Source organism: Grus americana, chromosome 7, assembly GCF_028858705.1.
Source record: "Grus americana isolate bGruAme1 chromosome 7, bGruAme1.mat, whole genome shotgun sequence".
Taxonomy (NCBI): Eukaryota; Metazoa; Chordata; class Aves; order Gruiformes; family Gruidae; genus Grus; species Grus americana.
Genome location: NC_072858.1, coordinates 14,614,299 through 14,628,134, shown reverse-complemented (window position 1 = coordinate 14,628,134; position 13,836 = coordinate 14,614,299). Strand labels below are relative to the sequence as shown.

The following is a 13,836-nucleotide window of genomic DNA, read 5'->3' as shown; positions in this document are numbered from 1 at the left end:
CAATGCAAAGGAATCCCCCTGCCTACAGCTGGCATTGCTTGGAAAACAGGGGTGCAAAGAATGGCACGTCATAGGAGCTTGGCAGGGTGCTTTCTCTAATGCGTTTTTTTCCTTTTGCGAAAGGAGGCATGGGGAGTTTAACAGTGCAGAGAAAATACATTTTTCTGTGCAGTTTTGAAGTCTGAAGTGCAGGTTTTGGTGGGGGTGTCATGCCATCCACTGAACTGATGCCACCTCCTGCCACAGCTCCTGCGGGTCCTGGGCACCCTGCCATTGAGATCGCTGCATTTGGGTGGGTTTTAGATGGGAGTCCTGGGTGGTGTGGAAGGATTCTTTGCTGCTTGTTCTGTACAGGATTGCTTCCAGTGCTGATGTCTCCCAGGTTTTGTTACTTGGCAGAATGTTTGAATGGCTAGGTAAAACTTTACACAGAAACTTAGCTTACATCTGGCATCATTTGAGCAGGAACGGTCCTTTAAGAGAGATTTTGCTGGAAAGGTGCTTATATTCATTTCAGCTATGCAGAATGTAAGTTTTGGTTAGAAAAACACAAGCATCATAGCTAAAGTTTTAACACAGGGCTTGAAATCTTCCTTAATGTGGCCTTAAAAAAGGGGGGGGGACACAGGTGGGGACTTTGAACACTGTCAGTGATAAACAATTAAGAAAGCACTGGAATACGATATTGTGTATTCAATGTAATTCTGTTTTAAGAAAGGATCGTTTTTCTCAAGAGTTTGAGGAGCCACTGGTAGGTCTTTAACTTCTCTTTCTTATGTGCTGAATTGTTGCAATCTGAAATACTCCAGAGGCCAGATAATACTCCTCAATGAGGTAATGCTGCAAAGATGTAAATGGAGGACATGGGCAATACAAAAGAACAATCAGTTCTTTCTGAGCTATTCTTCAATCAATAAATATTTAGCAAACACAATGTGCTAGCTCTATAATGCATTTGGAAAAGTGAGTCTTGCAGTACGTACATACTATAAAAATAGTAACAAGTTTGGTCCTGCAAGGATCAAGAGGAGATAAATACTCTGCTTTTGTTACTTAAATGGACTTGGACTTAGTCTCTCATGTTGAGAAACCAAGAATACTTCACAGTAAATGTGTGCCAGAACACAATTAAATGTATATTCTGTGCATTAAATTTACCAATTTAATATCTGTGGAGTTACTGTTTTAGCTGGAATGTCACCTGTTTGCAACAGCTTTTCTTTTAGCTGATGGGAAGTTCTTCTGTAGCAGTTCGAGATTTCTTTTTGCCATTGTGTTTTTTCAAATTCCTGTTAGAATATTAAACAGTGGAAGACCAGAAACCATATGTACGTGCATTTAAACAGGGCAGAACACATCTAACAGCATGCATGGGGAATACTTAATGGCTTTTCAGCCACTATAACTGTGCCAAGCATGCCTGGTCTTCATATGGCCACCACTTGAGAAGCTTGGAGATGCTGCATGTGCTGGTAGAGCAATGGTCTTGGAACTGAAACTCACCTGCTACTACTACTTACTGGTTTGTATTTAGCTACTAACTCCAGACTGTCTGTATGTGAAGACCAAAGCCCGGTTGTGTATGTATTTTGGAGACCTGGTCTTGGCTGGTGAATAACTACCAGCAGTAAGTAGGTTGAGAGCTCTGTTTATAACCAGTCTTTGCCTGAGTGACAAAATTTGGAAGGCTTATAATGAACAAATAAGCTACTTATTTGTGTTGTGGAGTGAAATTGGTTTTAAAAGGGATTATACGAAGTCGTTGCTTGTGATAGCAGGGAAGTGGATTTGTAAGCTAGGCACTCTTTTCCTGCTAGGTAGATTTTGTGGGTTTTCTTATCTGGGACAGTTAGACAAACTGACTTGGTATCAGAGTTCATGTAGGTTTTCATTTTCACTTTTTTCTGCCCCAGTACAGTACTGTAAAGTTAAAGGCATGATTATTTATTTTAAACAGTGCTTAATGAAATAAACACATAGAAATAAAATCTACCTTTTGGGCTATTTTTGACCCAATTGTGTCAAATTGGCTGGCTAATGTTCAGCCTACTTTGTCTGTCTGCCCTTTCCAGCCTAGCCAGAGGGAAATCGTTGCAGGTAATGACATTGTTTGCCTGAAATCCCAGCCTTTGTGTAGTTCAGCCTTAAAGCTGCATGAGATTTCTTCCGTCTGCAGTGGCGTGCTGTAATTCTCAGTGCAGTACCAATAAGGATGGAGGGATGTGAAAACCAGGCCTCATGAAGAAGCCAATTATTTTTGGATACTTGTATACCAAAGTAACTGGGATGTTTACAGCTATGTTTGATATGGTGGGTTCTGTTCTAGAGTCCTTTGTAAGATGTGATGTTAAAGGTTTGGTTCAGCCCACATCAGAGATGGGTGCACTTGCATGGTAGTGTGGTTTTGTACAACTTGGGAAGCACTGAGGGTCTTTCTAGGTGAGACCCTGCAGATGAGCAGGATTTTAAGTTAAGGGTGCTGGAATATATAAAACTGCTAGAAACCAAGAAAACCAAAGTAGCCCCAAGACTGCTTCTTCGGGAATAAGGGCTTTGTTTCTGTGGGAATCTCACTGGTGAAGGCAGACAGCCTCCTCATGTGTTGTTTCCCTTTCGTAGTGAGAGGACCCTTCGTGTGAACGTGAGCTGTGGCCCTAAATGTCTAGGTGTCTCAAGACCCCAGGCAACTGTGCTACATATAAACTTCTTGTAATACCAGGGGAATATTTTTTCACTCTGCGTTGAGGGAAAGCAGCCTGGCAGCACTTGGAGCAGGGCAGTTAGTACCACCCCAAGGCACTGTGGTGATCCCGCTCCTCTGCAGGGACTTACGCTGGCCACAGGGCAACGGAGACCAGGATAGCTCAGGGCACAAGAGCGTGTTGCCCTCCAGGGTCTGTCCCTGTTCAGGCACTGTTACAAACTGCAGGGACCATGACACCACTTGGGAATGTCAGGCAAAACTAGCTTTCAGGGCTCAAGTCTGGTCTTGTGCCTTGAGATCTATGGTCCCTTTTAATTGCAGCTCTCTCTCCTTTTCCTTAACAGGGGAAAGTGGAAGTGGAGGCTGGGAAAGAGGGGATGAAGTTTGAAGCTGGTGCTTTTTCCTACTATGGGGTGATGGCCCTCACAGCATCGCCAGGTATGTCCTCTTACCTTCTGCTTCTGGAATGCGTTCCTGCACGAGCCTGCCCATCCTGAGAGTGCGGCAGGAGGAGGCTGCACAGGGCACCCCCGCCCCCCCCCCCCCGTGTCCGTGGGGCTGATGTAACAACACCTCCTTGCCAGCGAACCTGCCTGCCTGGCACAGCGTCCCTGGGAGGGGTCCGGGCCGGTGGCCGTGCTGACTCCGAAACCCAGCGGCTGGCAGCGGTTTGCCAGCTCCCGGAGGATGCAAGTGTTGGCCTTAGAGAGTGATGTCTTTGGTACTGGAGGACAGCTTTGTAGTTTCGCTCAGGGATTGAATTAACGGGAATAAATAATTAGTGGCAGAGGGACATCTAGTGGTGCAAAGTACAAACGCCCGGTTAGTTTGGGCATGTGTCGCTTTACCAGTCTTGTTTCTAAAGCTGTCTTGAGGAAAAGGAGGGCAGCGGTGCAAGAAAAGCGATTGCTCCCATCAGCTTGTGTGGAAATGTAACCAAGAAATGGGCAAGGGGAAGAGCTGGTGTCTGAGGGTGAGGTGTGAGCCAGTTCCCACCAAGGTGTGAGCCAGTTCCCGGCACACAAGCAGTAGCCACACAAGCCACCACCTCACAGATGCAGGTTGGGGGATTGTCTTATAATCCACCAAGAGTAGGCTCCAGTGCTGTATTTCAGCATTTGGTGATGTATTTTGGTGCCAGCAGTGTCACCACTAAGATCTCGACCTCAACTGGGAATCCACAGCCCTGCTGGGGAGAGCTGGGGCGCTGGTGCTGGCGTTGGCTGTCTGCTGACCCAAAGCTGCTTGATCAGCTTCAGGGAGAGACGTTTCTCATACTGAAATTGGGTTCTCATGTCACAGCCGGGTTCATGTTCCACGTGAGAGGCAGCTTATTTTAATTGTACACTCATTGAGCACTCCCTTTATGTATGTGTACCTTTGTGTATGTACATTAGCGAATGGCATTGGAATGAAAATGATTTTGTAAGTTATGAGTATAGCCTCGCTAAATTCTACAGACAGCAACAGATCTCTTGGACGTGTGAGCTCACTTTTACAGGCAAGACTAATTCTTCCTTAATTATGCGCACTTTAATTTGATCAGTCTAATTTATACCTTTTGAGGCTTGACAGATTTGAAAGCGAGCAGAGCACTGGGTGGATTTTATCTGAGTGATAGCAGCAGTGTTCACAAGGAATCGTGACACGCTTGTGCGTGTACAACTGCATCATACCCTCAGCTTCACAGCTCAGCTTTTGCAATATGGGCCAGGCACGGAGCTGGGTTAGGCACGGTCACTTCTCCTACCAGACCTACACTTGGAAATCACTTGTGCATCTGTTTTGCCAGCATTGTTCAGTTTGAACGTTTTCTTGTGGGTTCTTTATTGTGTTGCTGACCGCCCCCCCCCCAACCATGCCAAGTTGTCCCAAGTCCTGTGAGGTCAAATGATCTCCTCTTTGCATGCCCTGAAATCCATCTTGGATTTTGACATGTCAAACTTAAGGATATGCACTATTTTAAATTAATCGCGACCAACCTTGGATTTGTTTACCTTTGACTGGTTGGCTTTTACCAGTAGCAAACCCTTCATTTTGCTGGCTTTCCCTCCAGGTTTTTGAGAATTTGTTTTATGATGTCTTGCAACATCCTGAGATTTCTGTTAGGATGAGCTCATAAAAATAGATTCGTGTTGCTGTGTGTAGACAGGAGAGCTCAGTGAAAGTATAAGTCATTGCAGAACAACAGAAAACTGCTTTTCTGTGTGTCCTAGAGTAAAGAGAGTAAAGCATTAAAAAACAAAACAACCCAAAAAATCAAAACCAAACCCCAAAAAACCCCAACAAAAGAGTGAAGCTTTTTTCTTTAACTACAGCTGGGGAGGGATTTGCAATAATGATGAGCAGTGCAGTACCCATCCTGACAGGGATTAGCTGGCAGAATCACAGCCTCGCTTGACATTTTACTGAAAATTTGAAGAATTGGTTTTATTTTGTCTGACTCCCATAAGGAATAGCACCGGTGAAGCTTTCTGGCTTGTTTTAACTCTTTGCCTTCCAGTCTGGAGTGTGCATTGCTGCTCCTTTTGAACTATTTTAACACTGAGGTACCTTGATGGGCTGTTCTGTGCTGGATAACCATTCAAATTAGCAAGTGAAAATTGTTCACGTCACTGTAATTCCTTAGGCTTGTTTTTTGGTTTATTCCTAAAATTGTTTAATTGTCTTTTTTGGTTTTGCTTTTGTTTTAACCCTTTACTTTTTCACAATTGATTTGCACTTTTGGTTTTAGTTCTTCAGTGTGTGAACTGGCTCCTTCCCCTGTTGAGTGTGGATAGCTGCCACCTTTCTGGTCGTGATCTCATCCTTTTTCTCTCCCTCTTCTAGTTCCCTTGTCCCTGTCTCGTACCTTTGTTGTCAGCAGAACAGAATTGTTAGCAGCAGGTTCTCCAGGTAAATCCGCATGCTTCTATTTTCACCGTTCTTGTGACTGCCCTGATGCCATAAAAAGTCAGCTGCAGTCTGTATTTATCTGACCCCTTTGCTCGTTAGGGAGAAGTCCAGCACAGAGTTATGCCTCGCAGGTAGGTATCCTGAACTTTCATTTATGGTAACTGGTAGCAACAAGACACAGTCACCACAATGGGAAGAACTAACACGTTGAAGAAAATGTATTTGGTAACGTGTGCTTGTTCTTGTTTCTTATATGTACACTGGTGGAAAATTAGGAGAGGAGATTTTTTAAGAGAAGATATTCTCCCCCAAGCTGAGGCTTAGAAATTTCTGAAGAAAATGCATTTGGCAGAGTAGAATGTCTGCTGCTAAACTGCCGTAAAAGGAAAACTTCTTTAATGAAAGAATTCTTATATTCTCATATGGGTAAATTCTATGGTTTGTATACAGTCTGGCCATTTCAATTCCTCAAAAGCTTTGAGCTTTCTGTCAGTGAGGTTAATGCTGCGGACCGGCACAGTGATTTACAGAGTGGATGGATTTGCAATGGAATGTGCAAGAAGGTTGTGGGACCTCCTGTGGGATTTTCTGGTTCCCATTTTTCTTAAGGCCTTTCCTTGCTGAATAACCAAGTTGACTGACACGGAAATCCCTTTGGAGAGCAGAGACCAAGAAGGGAACAAATTGGGCCAAAAAGAGCTCTGAGATGTCATTGAGCGGTTGGAAATTGGGAAGGGTCAAGAACTGAGCTTTGCAGACACTGCGTGCACAGAGTGGTTGAGAAAAATGGAAACCCACCAAGAAAGTCTGTAGGAAGAGCAGAATCCTAAAATAGTTTGGGCCACAGTGAACTTATTTCTTCCTTTTGAAGTTTTCTTTTTGAGATGAAATGTCTTTCCCTAGATCTAAAAGCAAACAAGATAATGATATGCATATTTAAGTGAAACATCTCCTAAACATTAATACATATCATGCGTTTCATAAACTTTCACCATCTGCTTCCTGCTTTTTTCCCTCTTCTTTTTTCACTTTTGAAAATGTATTTCACCATCAGTCCTTAAATTAGTCTCATGCACATTCCAAACAAACTACAGGTTGTTGCCCTGTAGGGGATTTTTTTCCTGCCCTGTTAAAGTTTCCTGCTGCTAAACTTCAAATAAAGGGGAGAAATTTAATCTTTCTTTAATTAAAGTACCTGATGGCTTTCTTTTAAACTCAGTAGCTTTGATTATCTTTTTTAGCTTGTTGGTCCTTTTGTTTTGCCAGGTCGTCTTTTTTTTTCCTTTTCGTTGCTAGAAATAAGTGTGCACTTTGCACATGCAAGTTGTTTCCAATATAAATGCCAAGCATATTTTCCTAGCTTTTTCCCCCAACTAAAAAAAATAAAATTAAAAAATCAATAATGGAAGATAATAATGGGAAGAATCTCCTTTGAAAGGAACTGATATGGTAAGCCTGGTCACTATGACAATGTAGTACCAGTTTTGATGAAACTTGGACCTTCTGCTGGGTCCTTCTACAAAAGGATCTTGTTGTTTAACCCCGAATTCATCTTGCAGTTGTACTGATGTCTTGTGGTTTGTGCTCTTTATCCCCTGTATAGGAAGGTGAGGAGTGTGGGAAAACCTGGGTAGAAAAGATCTGTCCATATTTGGGCTGCCTGCTAGGTGGCTGGCAGGGAGCTGTTCTGCAAACATGGACCTGCCTGGTGTTGTTCTCTCATCTGCCCTTTCTGTATCCTTCCCTCTTCATTACCTTCTCTTCTCCCTCCCTGATGTGTACGTCCAGAAGTGGCGTCCTTTCCCTCAGATTGTTAGTAATCATACTTTTTTGGTCTGTCCTTTTGTTTCACCTATCCCTTTTTTTTTTTTTTTAAATATATGCTTTGTCACATTGCTCTCTGTCCTTCTTTGTTTTTTATTAGTAATGTGCTGTAAGACCCCTGGTGAAAAGAAAGGACAGATACAAGTCACACTCGTGTAAAGCTATTCCAGATGGAAACCTTTATCCCGAGCAGCAGCGATGCTGTTTTTGTCACACACAGCCGTATTTTGTGTGTGCAGGTGGGAAAGACAGGACAAATTCACTCAGTTCCTTGTTCTCCAGTGGGAATTACAGCATCAAGCGCTGTGTGCAGACAGAGGTTTGGCTCCTGGCAGCAGTTATTGCAGCCTGCTGTGGCTTTCAAGATGGTAATGGTATGGAGAAAAACCATGCAGTGCTTCCCCCTAAGCCTGTACTTGGTGTTGCCATAGGGACCTGCACTAATTCCATAGTGCAGAAATGGCAGAAAAATTGCCAAGTTGTCAGAACCTGTATTTTTCTGTTCCCTTTTCTGAAATTGAAGGAAAGGCAACATCAGAGGGATTTGAAGTGGGAAATAAAAAACAGGGCAATTCTGCCATGCATCTGGAAGCATCTAAAGTGTTAGGTTTAGGAAAGGCGGAATGCAGAGACGTAGAACAGGCTGTGTGATTGCAAGGGTAAGGAGACCTTATATTTATAGTGATTAAGTGGCAGAGGTAGGGTTGAATTTTAGGGAACTTTTTTTTTCTTTTTTTAGAAATATGTTTATACATAGAAAAGAATTTGAAAAGCTTGCAAGTATACTGTGGCTGATTTTCTCAAAGAGGCTTTCTATCTTAAGATGGTATAAAAATGATCTTTCAGCTGAGAATGGGGTGGTGAGTAACATAGTTTACATCAAGTTTCAGTTTGGGCTGGCTGAATGAAATTTAACTGCACTGAGATCCAAAAATACACCAGTCCCAGAGACAGTTCTTTGATCAGTGTGTGCACCCAGGGAGAAGCCCATCTGCAGGAGGGCTTGGGATCTCTCTTAGGATGCGTTTCTGCCCTCCTGTCTTCTGGGTCACGGTGTGGGTGGAAGCTAGGGATGCAAAATGTCCATGGCTTGCTGAAAGCATGTTTACTTGAGATGAACTGTGGCTGACTGCACTCGCAGGGGACAGCTGCGAGGTTTTCAAGTGAAACCGTGCAGTGCTTAAAGACCAGTGATGGAAAATCACATCTCTAGTTTACTCCTTTCCTGTATACAGATTTTTCTCTGTAGCATGGACTGTTTTCCCTGTTTTGCTGGCTGGCATGTACCACATGGAGCTTGCTGTCCTTCACTGAGGCTTTGCCCCCTCATGCACTGGGAGGTACTAGAGGAAGTGTTGAAGTAATCATCACGTGGACTGCACTCTGCTCCACTGAGGACTCTATCACCCTTATGATTTTGAAAATGTCTGCTGTAACTCAGGGAACAAGGCATATGTTGGTACCAGGTGGAATAAAAGAGGGTAAGGGTTAGCTGGGACTGACTGTGGATGAAAGGTCGGGTATGGAGTTATGATTATAAATCATTAAGGAAAAAAAAAAGTCTATTAAGCATGGTCTGACTGTCAAGAGCTCCTGTAAGGGAGCCTTGGGAAGTTACCTTCCTCTGGTGGTTACCACTCAGCAGCTGAAGCGCTGTGACCAGCTGTGCACAGGGCATGCCCGTTGCAGCATAAGCAAACCCAGGTTTGTTTAAGGCATACTCAGTGATGTTGGCTACCAGCTCTCGACTCAAAATGTACTCTTTTTCAGGGTAATTTGGTTGTTTAGCTGCATGTCTAGTTGTGAGTGGATTAAGTATTTGCGGTTCTTTTATGCTACATTGCGATTTATTATGTCCCTTTGAAACTGGTGACTTTAAATATTTTCTACTTGATTTAAGAAATCTCTCACTCTTGCCTGTTTCTCAGCTGAAAACAAGTCTCCACCTCGGCCCTGCGGCTTGAATCACTCAGACTCTTTAAACCGAAGTGATCGCATCGATGCAGTGACACCAACGTTAGGGAGCAGCAACAACCAGCTGAACGCATCTTTCCTGCAAGTGTATGTTCCGGACTACTCAGTGAAAGCACTCACAGACATTCAGTTTGTCAAGGTAGGAAAAAAGCTGGAAAGGCCCCACTGGAAAGCTGGGCTTGGCTGGTAGGATGGAGAGCCTGGGAAAGGGAGGTCCCTCTAGATTGCTCTGTGAGTAAATAGGATTATGAAAGCAGCCATTTAAAAATCACTTTAAATTACTTTTTCCCAATATCTGCTGTCTATTGATTTGTCTTCACTGTTCCTCTCATTTAGGCTTGTAAGTAGATTGGTCACATAAGTTTCTGGATTTCAGGTCCCTCGAGGAAGATTGTAGAAAATAACCTCTCTCTGCTTTTAGTCATGAAAGACATATCCTTGTGAAGCCTTTGGAGCCATCCGAAATGGAGACCCTTCATTATCAGACAGTGTCCTTTTCTTAAAGGATGAGACATTTTCTGTTCGTTGCACTTTTTATTCACTTTTGATTTTGGTTTCAGTTTGGGGTTCTTGATCTTACTTTCCGACTTGTCATCCTTATTCTGCTTGGAGAAGTCTTGGACATTTCTCTTTATCTTAACTTCACATGTTAGGCTAATGTCTCATACTACCAGTGAGTTGCTGCATGGATACAGCTCTGTCCCCCAGCATGGTGCATCCCACGCTGAAATGTGTGTGAGTCCTGTGGGATAGGAAATCTAGCTGAGCTGAGGAACAGCTAATGCTGGCAGCAATTCCAGCCCAGCTGGGAGTCCAGGGAAGCTGACGTCCCATGGCCAGAAGTTGACCTTGATGCTTTTCTTAAATTAAATGCACGTTCACAGTTTCTTTGTATGCAACTCCAATGATTTGTGAACTCAACTCCTGTCAAAGTTAATTCCATATGAAGAATGTGGAATAGAGTAGAAATGCTAGAATGCTAAATCGATTATTCCATAGCCAAATTTTTAAAAGGAGAGTACAGTCGTGCATTCAAAACTTGACAGAAGCAAGTGTACTGGTCAACGGTTCAAGCCTTCAAGGTTTAGATCAGTAAGTATTTATCATTGGGCTAGTGATTCTCACTACAGATTTCAATGGCTAATCTGCTGTACAGAGCAGCTGCTCATAGTATGCTGGTTTATGTGGAGTCCTTCCAGCTCTCACTGTGTTCATACTAATGAATGCTAAACTGTCTGGTGTCTCTGCACTCAGACTTGCACGCCTCTCTTTGCATCACTCTGCTTTACACATAGGACAGAGTACTTAGCATTAGTGTTTTCACTGTGCCACATGGGCATTTATTGAATTAATACCTTGTAATCCAGGGTGTGACCTGCTCGTGCATGTTTGGATTTTGCTCTTGGAGTTGCGTTCTGCTCCATCTGACTCTCCATTTCCAGTCCCTCTCTTGCGTTGCTACTGAAACTTAGGGTTTTCTGAAAGTCTTGTTTCACCTCTTCCACCTTCCTGCCTGCTGAGATAACCCACTGCTGTCGTAGCACACGGGGCTGCCAGTGCACGTGCATCCTGCTGCCTGTCCTGGCTGAGAAGGCTGACCCGGAGGAGTTTACGGGGCTGGTTGCTCGTGGCTCCAGGAGGAATTCTCTGCGCTACCACAATATGCAGATACATGGGGCTATAGGCTTCTTTGCCTCTGGGGCATGGTGGGCAGTAACACTCTGCTCTAGGCCAGCTCCTGTCATGACTGTTCTGCTGAGTGCAGCCAGCTCTTGCACAGACCAGTGGAAGACTTCAGAGGTTGCTAATTTGGACTCATCTCTATGGAGATCTCAGTCTTTATTCTAGAATCAAATGTCCTTATGTATCAGAATAAGGCTCCTGTTGCGTTTGCTGGCCTAGACAAGAGCAGTAATGCTTGTACTCTCTGACTCTTTAGGGACTCTTAGAGCCTCACCAGGAGCTCGATGAAGTTGGGAGAAAGGCTTCACTGAACTCTGGTTTGGGCCCTAAAAATGTGCACGGTTAGAAGGAAATGGAGATCTGATTTAAAAATCTCTACGTAGGAATAAATCCCTGCCTTTGAACAGCATGGTGATCGCACAGCTCTGTGCTTCCACCCCGTCTGGAAACGTTGCCATGCTGTGGTGTTGAGTTGGGATGCTCTAGGCTTGCAAAGCGCAGAGATGTTTTATAGAAACAGGTAAAAAGGGGTTGAAGTGTGATCAGCTGGAAAGGGAGGGCACTTTATTTTCTCAGCGTGTCCCACAGGAGACACAAAAGTGTGACTGGCTGTTTTTGTTCCTTCCTTCTGTTACTGGAGCAGATCTCAAGACAGCAGTACCAAAATGCCCTGATGGCATCCCGGATGGACAAAACACCTCAGTCCTCGGACAGTGAAAACACTAAAATCGAACTGACTCTTACGGAGCTGCATGACGGTTTGCCGGACGAGACAGCAAACCTGCTGAATGAACAGAACTGTGTGACTCACAACAAGCCCAACCACAGTATGCACAGTGAAGGAGCCATCTAGGAGCTGACTCCCCACAACCCACCCATCCCATCTCCTCAGCAGGACCAGCCCTCGCTCCTTCCTGCCTCCTCCCCGAGCGTGAACACCGTTAGTACGTGCTTGCAACACTGTGCTGCATCCAGTGTTCTGAGACCAAAGACTTTTGCGTCCATTCTGGGAGCAGAAGAGGAAGAAACAGGAAGAAAGGAGCAAAGAGCAAGAGAGACTAAAGCCCCAAGCATACTTTGGGAATGGTGAGCCACCCTTGAGAACGATGAAAATACTTCTTGCAAAGTAGAATCATGTTTATTTTTTATCTGTATTTTTGATCCTTGTTGGGTTTTTCCTCCTCAAACACATATGGAGAAGTTTAAAAGCTCCTCCAGTTATTTTTTCAAGAGAGATCATGTTTTTAAAAAGTATTTTGCAGAGTTTTAAATTGTTTCTGTTCCTCCCAAACCTCAAATGGGCTCTGTCGTGGTTTTGTGAATTGGCTCCAATGTCCTTAGGCCTCTTTTCACCCCTCTCTGGTCCTTTTTGTTGCCCTGTTGAAGAGGTTAGTAACTGGTACTTGTATGTTATTTGTGTCATAAGAGTGAGCAAGCTTCAAGGAACCTCTGGTTTCAGCCACCTGGAGGGCCAAGGGATGAGTATTATTATGTTCTTCCAGTTAAGTTTCAGGGAAGGAGTTGTTACTTTGGTATTTAATGATCTCTCAAATTTCAGAAGGTTTCTTTGTAAAACAGGCAAAAGCATTGTTACACTTACAGTTTTGTAACCTCCAAAAACTTTGTGTATGTTGAAGATGATACTGGGGGGGGGGAAGGAGTTAATTAGCAAAACTGCAGTCTCATGAAGTGAAAGCCGGGCATAATTTTCCATAGTGAAGTAACTGGGTGATTTTTTATTGATGTTCCTGACAATTGCATGGTGAAGTAATGTGTGCACCCCAAAATGACAAGCTTTTAAGTGCTCACATGCTGTAGCAGTCTGCGCACCATTACCTTGGCCAGAGCAGATGTGCAATCTTTGCTAAATAACAAAGAACATCAGTCCCTGTCCCCCCTTCAATCTCTAGTATTAACACAAAAGATGCTGCTACAATTACGCCCAAAGTACATCCTCCAGGTGACAGTAAACCTCTGCCAGTGCAAGGATGGGCTCTGCTGGGGAGTTGGGACCATCCTCTCCTCTCCAAGAACTGACAAAACTTTCCAGACGCGAGTGTATTGCACTTCAGGGATTCGGAGAGGTTCATTTCCAGGCTGTTCCCAGCCACATTCTTTCCTTTGAGTGGATTCAGTGCATTTCCTTCTCTCTTGCCCGTTTTAACAGCCATTTTAGGGATTACCATGGTAGCAGAGCAGAGAGCCTCCCACCCAGCTGCTGCCAGTGCAGGGCACCCTGCATTGGGCAGCAGAAACCAATTCCTCCACCCCAAAAACCTGAATGCAGACTGGGTGCAAGCAAGAGGCACCCCGTGACAGTTGTGCATCACACATTCCCCACTCCCACAGATGGAGTCTGAGTCCTCAAATGAAAAAAATAAAAAGTCGTGTCCCCCCTCTGATCCTCTCCCCTTCCAGTGCTGTCTCAAACAAAATGTGAGCATTGCCCTTGGTATCTGGAGTGATTAATAAATCAGGCACTGTGGTTCCTCTGTTTCAAGACCCTTCCATGGCCCCTGGCTATGTAGCATTTCCCTTCCTTTCTTTACACCCAGATAATCTCATCTGACCCTCAAAGAAGCCCCCAGCCCCAAATGCAACTGCCAGAGCTCCCTGTGCCTGCACGCCTGCCCCGTCTCTCCTGCTCACGGGCTGGGGAAGGCACTTGCCACAAGTTCCCGTGGTCCGTCTTTGCGAATAGTGGCTAGAAAGGTGCAATATTTTGCTGCAGGATCTCCCCACAGGAAATTGGAGTG

General features: G+C 44.3%; 1 protein-coding gene across 3 annotated transcripts in view; it reads left to right on the top strand.

The window, feature by feature from the left end:
* CNNM2 (cyclin and CBS domain divalent metal cation transport mediator 2) overlaps nucleotides 1-13,464 on the top strand; it is a 118,754-nt gene extending 105,290 nt beyond the window's left edge. Inside the window, exons 5-8 of one of the 3 annotated variants that reach the window (XM_054831917.1) lie at nucleotides 3,049-3,142; nucleotides 5,534-5,599; nucleotides 9,352-9,536; nucleotides 11,724-13,464. In XM_054831917.1, coding sequence (XP_054687892.1) covers nucleotides 3,049-3,142; nucleotides 5,534-5,599; nucleotides 9,352-9,536; nucleotides 11,724-11,933 — 555 coding nt within the window. In that variant the 3' untranslated portion in view covers nucleotides 11,934-13,464. Of the gene's footprint in view, nucleotides 1-3,048; nucleotides 3,143-5,533; nucleotides 5,600-9,351; nucleotides 9,537-11,723 lie in introns of those variants that run through there. The other 2 variants (XM_054831918.1, XM_054831919.1) reach the window with 2 other exon arrangements.
* The last annotated feature ends 372 nt before the right edge of the window (nucleotides 13,465-13,836 follow it).